This window comes from Apteryx mantelli, chromosome 24 (assembly GCF_036417845.1).
Source record: "Apteryx mantelli isolate bAptMan1 chromosome 24, bAptMan1.hap1, whole genome shotgun sequence".
Taxonomy (NCBI): domain Eukaryota; kingdom Metazoa; phylum Chordata; class Aves; order Apterygiformes; family Apterygidae; genus Apteryx; species Apteryx mantelli.
In genome coordinates this window covers 1,501,169-1,508,446 of record NC_090001.1, presented here as the reverse complement: position 1 = coordinate 1,508,446, position 7,278 = coordinate 1,501,169, and the positions used below count along the sequence as shown (strand labels likewise).

The window sequence follows — 7,278 nt, the reverse complement described above, 5'->3', positions numbered from 1 at the left end:
TCTGAGCACAGTTCATGAGCTCCGATGGGTGGCAGCAGTATCAGTGGTGGTGAGCCCTGTCCAGCTGGTTTTGCTTCCCACCCTGACCAGCACGGCCAGTGCAGAGTCAGGCGTCACCCTGTGGCCTCAGGGCCCCACAGCCCACTCGCTCTGCAGAGCAGCACCAACAGCCCAGAGCCCTGTGGGGAGCACAGGGGAGGATACAGGAATGGTCGGCTAGGCCATCATGGAAACATTCCTCTGGGGAAAGGCTGTCTGGGGAGCAGGGACATCCCAGGAAAAGAGGAGAGCAGCATTCACAGAGAGAAAATGAGAACAAGAAAGAGGTTTCTCTGTGCACAAGCTCAGGGCAGGCAGCTCTGTCGCTGGGGCAGCAGGAGCTGCCAGAGGAGCTGCAGAGCCAGAGCTCTCATGCTGTGCCGGGCAGCAGGGTGGGCATAGAGAGGCGGCAGGCAGAGAGGGAGGGGGATCTGCTGGACACAAGAGCAGGGGAGACAGAGAGTGACTGGCATCATTGCAGGGCCTCCTGCCCTTTGCTGGAGAGCTGCTCCCCTTGTCCTGGGGCCTGGCCTGAGTTATGCTGTGGATATGCCTGTGCCTGGCCCTGCACCTCTTGGGTGCTGACCTGACCCTGTCCCTGTCCTGCTGACCCGACTCCCCATCTCTGCCTCCAACCTGCCCCTCCAGAAAAGACCTGCCCCTGCAAGAAAGCCTTGGCAAGGGAAGCTGGGATCTGAGCAGATCCCAGAGAGGGTTGTAGGTACAAAAGGTGACCGCATATCCCCACAGCAACTCTTGCCTGAAAGCCAATTCAAAGGTGTAAGGAGGGCTTCAGATTTCAGCCCCTACCCACGTAACACTGCCCACAGACTCTTAGCTGAAGGAAAAAGTGAGGGCAGCCACTTGGGGTCTGATTTGATGATGCACAGTTACGAGAGCAAGTGTTTCTGTATCCCAGCTCAAGTGTTTAAGCACCATTTGCCTCTGGGTTCTTGCTAGAAAGAGGATGTTGTTGGGAGCAGCAAGAACCCTTGTCCTGTCCCATGCTTGCTCATCTCCTCTGTGTCTGAGCGGGCATCTTGTTGCATGGCTGGTGCTGGATCCCAGACATGAGGAGAGAGGTGGGGAAGGCCAGGGAGCTGCTGCCTGCAGAGCTGGTCCCCACGGTGCCAGGAGAGGGGCTAGGGGCTGGGAGTGAGGGGGCAGCAGGCCAGGCAGGGGCAGGGGTGGGCAGGGAAGCAGCAGGGGCCTCATGGAGGGGGCGCAGCAGGTGCTGGTGTAGTGCAGCAGCTGTCGCCTTTGCCTCCCTTGCAAAAGGTTCTGCAGGGCTGCCCCCAGGCAGGAACAGGCTGTCCCCCCGTCCCTGTGCTGCCCTCCCAGCAGGATGGGACGTGTGAGGAGGGGCTTGGCCTGCCCCGTGCTCAGGGCCAGCTCCCCGGGGCTGGCACAGCTTGGCCTGAGGCACCTCCAGCTCCTCAGCCTCTGCTCCAGCATGGCTGGCACAGGGATGAGAGCTCCTCAGGCAGGGCAGAGCGAGCCCGGCTGGGGCAGCATCAGGGGTGAGATGCAAAGGTCCCTGGCTCAGTCCCGGGCTTTGGAAAACTCCCTCTGGCATCCTGAGAGGTTCCATCTGCCTCTTCTACCCTGCCCTCTGCTCCCCTCCCGTTGGAAAAAGTGGAGCTCAGCATTGCCTGGGGACTCTCCTCCCCATGGGGAGCAGAGGGAGGACCTTCACCAGCCCCACACTGCCTTTTCCACCCCCAGCCTTTGCACTTGCATGTGCCCACTTGCCTTCACCACTGGAAGCCCAAGAAAATCCCAGCACTCCTGCCCTCAAGCTGGCATCCAGCCTGAGCCTGGAGCCTGGCTGGCCACAAAGGCATCACCTGTCCAGTGCACCGCCAGGGATACTTGGGAGAGGGCAGATCCCCTCTGCCTCATTGGGGCTGGGCATAAGGCCAGGGTTGGGCTCAGCTTTTCCCTGGGGATCTCCCTGAGGTGTCACTCTGGGTGATCTTCCACCTCTGCCCTGGCAGCAGCGCCCATGCTCAGGGTGGCAGGATGGAGGGCACAGATGGTGGAAGGGTGACGGGCTGCCCAGGGGAAGCATTGAGACCTTGTCCGTGCACACAGGGATGGAGTGAGGAAAGCCAGAACTCAGCTGGAGCTGGAACCAGAGACCTCGCACATACAAAGGGTTGGAATATTATTCAATGACTATGAAATGGTTCCCCAGAGTCTGGGGGATCCAAGCACCTGGACCCTGACCAGTCCGGGTGGACCCCCCACGGCTGTTAGCAGACAGCCGTGCTCCCAGATCTGCTGGGGTCTGGTGCAGAAGAGTGACCATGCAAGGCTGGCCTTTTCCCCTCCATCGGGATATGGAGACCTGCAGGAGGATGGAGCTGGCCATGCACCACCCCACAGCTGGGGTGAGCAGCCAGCAGTGGAAAGGGGCCATGTGAGGGGCTGGTCCAGGACGATGGCCTTTGGGCAGCTTCCCCAGTGTGTCCATGCAACACAGGGATCACCCTGGGCTCTTCTCTTCTGCACCCTCCATGTCCTGGTGCCTTTCCCAGGAGACCTGCATTTGCCTGCAAGCACACTGGTGGGTGCTCCCACACTGCTGTTCACACACAGGAGCTGCCTGCTGGCAAAATGTTTTGCCTCTCCCAGGCCCTTTCCAGCCCATCTCAGCCCCTCCCCAGCTCTCCCCACCTCTCCTGCCCTCTCCCCAGCCCACCCAGCAGAGCAGCCCAGGCTGAGGGTGGCGAGGGACACTCCCTTCCCTGTGCCTGCTGGGTCCCCACTGCTTCGCCTGAGATTTCTGAGCTCTCATTCAGTGCATTCTTCGGTTTAGCCCTTTACGTTTGGGCAACTCCACTTGGTTTTGGGAGTCTCCACTCACTGCCAATCCCAGGCACATGCTGTCGCAGGAAATCCCCTGTGCTCTCGGGGTGGCTCCATATTCCCTTCCAGAAGCATGGACATCTCTCACCAGCCCTGTAATATGGCAGACAGTCCCCAGCAGACACCACTTGACCACTCACCTGCTCCAGGGACACTGGGCACCCACAAGTTACAGCTGACTCCAGCCCTCCTGCCCAAACACATCACCCTAGGAGCTCATGCCCCTTAGCACAAGGAAAACTCAAGCACAGCAAAGGCCCTTTTCGGGTGCAACTCCCTGAGCACATTCTTGGCTCCAGCTTGGGAGGAGGAGCCCAACCTTCAGGCACTGTCCTCAGGAAATCCCCTTTTATTGCAGACATGATGGCAGGGAGGCCTGCCCGGATACAGTGCTATACAGATTTACGGAAGGTTTCCAGGTCAGACAGACAGGGTTTGTGCTGCTGGAGAAGTGGGATGAATTCAAGCATTTACAAACGGAATTATCACAGACAGAATGCCCAAAGCACATGAGTTGCCCAGGTAAACTGGAAATCCCTTGTGAGGAGAGATGGGCAGCTTATTGCTGCTGAAGTAGTAGCAGTTGAACCAGTTTCTTCAGTGCGTCCTTGAGTTCCTTGTTCCTCATGCTGTAGATGAGAGGGTTCACTGTTGGAGGCACCACTGCGTACAGAACAGCCACCACTAGATCCAGAAGTGGGGAGGAGAGGGAAGAGGGCCTAAGGGAGGCAAAAAAGCCAGTGCTGATAAACAGGGAGACCACGGTCAGGTGAGGGAGGCACATGGAGAAGGCTTTGTGCCGGCCCTGCTCAGAGGGGATCCTCAGCACAGCTGTGAAGATCTGCACATAGGACAGCACAATGAAAATGAAACACCCAAAGGCTAAACAGGCACTAACCACAAGAAGCCCAATTTCCCTGAGGTAGGAGTCTGAGCAGGAGAGCTTGAGGATCTGGGGGATTTCACAGAAGAACTGCTCCACAATATTGCCTTGGCACAGTGGTATGGAAAATGTGTTAGCAGTGTGCAGGAGACCATCGAGAAAACCACTGGCCCAGGCAGCTGCTGCCATTTTGACACAAGCTCTGCTGCTCATGATGGCCCCATAGTGCAGGGGTCTGCAGATGGCCACGTAGCGGTCATAGGCCATGACAGTGAGAACAAAATACTCAGTTGAGATGAGAAAGTAAAAATGAAAAACCTGTGCAGCACATCCCCAGTAGGAAATGGCCCTGGTGTTGCTCAGGGAATTGGCCATGGATTTGGGGACAGTGGTGGAGATGGTGCCAAGGTCAAGGAATGAGAGATTGAGGAGGAAGGAGTACATGGGGGTGTGGAGGCGGTGGTCGCAGGCTACGGCTGTGATGATGAGGCCGTTGCCCAGGACGGCAGCCAGGTAGATGCCCAGGAAGAGCCAGAAGTGCAAGAGCTGCAGCTGCCGCGTATCTGCAAATGCCTGGAGGAGGAACTCTTTGAAGTAGCTGCTGTTGGACATTTGCTGAATCTGGGCATGGGGGCCTGTCCAAGGAGGAAAAGACAGGGACAAATTAGAGCAGTCTTCTGGGAGACAAACCCTTTGCCTTCCGCACAGAACCTCCCACCTTTCCTCTCTCCTTTACCTTCGTTCAGCTCCCTGGCTCGAGCTCCGCTTTGTGCTGGCTGAGTGTGCCATGCAGAGCAGGGGCCTCTGCTAACGATTTCCAGAGGAGTCAGTGCTGCTCTGCTGGGGGGTGTAAATGGAGGAAGGTGACAACCATTTCCAGTTCTTTGGTGGGGAAAGGAGGGGGTTGGGCTCCATGAGCTGAGCTAAGGAGACTCAGTCCGGTGACCCAGTGGGAATAGTCTCTGTTTACCAGAAGGAGAGAGGAATATAGCACTTGGACCAACCAATAAACCCCTACAATGGAAGAAGGCTCAGGGGAGATGGGCAAGGGGCATGTGCCCATGAAGCTCAGGGGATAAGGTAGAGTGTGACTGACCACAGCTGTTGCACAGAAAGCTGACCTTATCTCATCGCAAAGGGGACCATGACTGGAGGGTAACTGTGGTTTTAGATAAACAGCTGTGTCAGTTGAGTGGATCAAGTGACTACACCCCAACTGTGTGGATCAGCTGGTGACAATGTTTTCCCCTGAGTCCATCAAAAGAGTGTGAATGTCTCCCTCAGTTAGCCAGACCAGCATGGGGGGGGGGGGGAGTGTATTCGTGGCTCAGCCTAACACGGAGTATAAAAACTGAACAACTACCAAAAGAACCTGGCAGAGAGCAATAGGATTGAGCTGGTTTCATCTCATGTCTTCCTTCCCGGCGACTGGGGATGCCCAGCGCTGTGATGGTGAGCACAGGATAGAGACCAGTAATGGGGATCACACTGGTATTGTGATTGAACTGATACTGCAATTGCTCTATTTTGCTAAGTGTAACTCACACTTGCATTGTGATTTCAGCATATTGCTGTGTCACTCTGCTAAATCAAAAATCCTGTGTAAGGTCCAATATCTTCAAAGAAGTAAATGTTGATATTCAACATTACACTGTCCATGTGTGGAATAGCTGAAAGAACCTGGTCAGGGAGAATTGGACTCTGACAAGCTCTGCTGCCAGCTGTCTTGGAAAGGGAAGATCCTTGTGAGGCATTCATCTCCCCCAGCCTTGCCCTCCTGAACACAGGTGTTTGTATCTGAAGCAGTCACACCAGCTCCCATTCTAGCAAGGCAGGGAAACTCTCACGTGAAGGCAGCGGGTGCCCGACCCTTTCGGGATGTCTCCGTTCCAATGTGATAGACCCTCTCCTCACACCAATTTTCCATCTGCTCTTCCTCTGTAGTGCGAGTGGGGAGTGACTAGCTCTGATGTACGCCTCCTGCAGCAGATTATATCCACCCCTTATGTGGAAAGACTGTCCAACATTTTGGCACCTATTTTCTCTCAAATATAATCTTCAGCGGAGGTGTCTGATTAGATAGTGATTTAGCTTTTAGATACCTCCATCTCACTGTGGGAGCATTCTTTGACAGGGTAGAAGTCTTTGGCATTTCAACTGTTCTCAGGATGAGCATTTGTGCATCCCAAGAGGAAAAAAGGGCTCACCGTGACTTTGTACAGAGTCACGGGATGTGGTCTGTCCATGAGTCTTGCCCCTCATGGCCTTGCGCTTGCACCTCACTCACCTAAAGGACACTCACAGTCACAAGTTTCTCTCAGAAAGAATATGACTGAGCTGAGAGCCGAGCACTTCAGGATTTAGGGGAAGATCTGCACATTCTTCTCTCTCAGGCCAGATAGGGAAAGAGTGATGAAGAGCATGACAAAGTCAACTAATTCGCCAACCCCTTGGACTGCATTTCCTGGAGCCTCACAGGGTTTGGGGGGCTGGAGACAGCTTACTCCTACGCACACCCCTCTGTTGCACAACTTGCAGGGCAGCTGTCTGAACTGCAGCTGAAACTCCCCAACCCCAGGCAGCCCAAGAGAAGGCCAGGAGCAGCAAGGCCAGGAGGGCAAAGAAGGAGCAACACAGTGATGCTGCTGCAAAGGGAGGCAAGGAGAGAGAGAGAGAGAGACGGACACTCGGGAAAGCCTTCACCTTCCCCTGTTGGGCATGCCAACTTGCAGGCAGCAACATTGCAGGGCAGGCTCTCTCAGCCCCTTTGTTGGGCAGCACGAAATGGGCCCGTGGCAGGAGAAATGCCCCTCTCCCCTGCCACAGGTCTCGCTGCAGAAGAGGTGGCTCATGGCCTGCATTGCATGGCTGTCAGGGCAGAGGATCTGCTGGGTGGGAGCAGAGACACAGGGGACTGGCTCAGAGGAAGGTGCCTGAATCAGAGGGACTGACCATCACTTGCCCAAATCCTTCCTCCCATGCTGATTCTCTTTGCAGTTCCCTCTCATTCCCTGCCCATCTCGCTGCCTGGAGCTCTCCCTGCTGGCAGCTCCTTCTCTATCCCAATGTCTTTTCCCTGACGGTGCTCACAGACCCTATCCCATGCTCTGCATGCTCAGTTCTGCCCGACAGAAACCTACCGGGACAGGGCGCTGGGCAGAGGCATTGCTGTGCTCAAAGGTCCTGAGGAGCAGGTCAGAAAATCCCTGACAAGGCCATAAAGGTGGTGCTGGTGCTGTCTGTAGGCTGAGGAGGGGTTGGAGGGGTTTGCTGAGCTTTCTCACAGACCGTGTGATCTCTGAGAGGGAATGTTTGGCAGTCCAAAATCCTTGCCAAACAACAACAAGAAAAACTCTTTCCTTTTATCTCCCTGCCAAAATTAGGACCTAGTCTTTCCAGTTTTATCAGTAGTAAGTAGCTTTTTCTAGATGGAGAGCTCCTTTCCTTTCTCTTAGCCTTTTTTTCACCTTCGTCCTAAAAGACCC

General features: G+C 55.4%; 1 protein-coding gene across 1 annotated transcript; it reads right to left on the bottom strand.

The window, feature by feature from the left end:
* Positions 1-3,505: 3,505 nt before the first annotated feature.
* On the bottom strand, positions 3,506-4,246 carry LOC136994146 (olfactory receptor 14A16-like; the record flags this gene model as incomplete). The annotated part of the gene is made up of 1 exon (XM_067310391.1): positions 3,506-4,246. A coding segment is annotated over one exon (741 nt), but the record flags the coding sequence as incomplete, so codon positions are not given.
* Between the last annotated feature and the right edge of the window lie 3,032 nt (positions 4,247-7,278).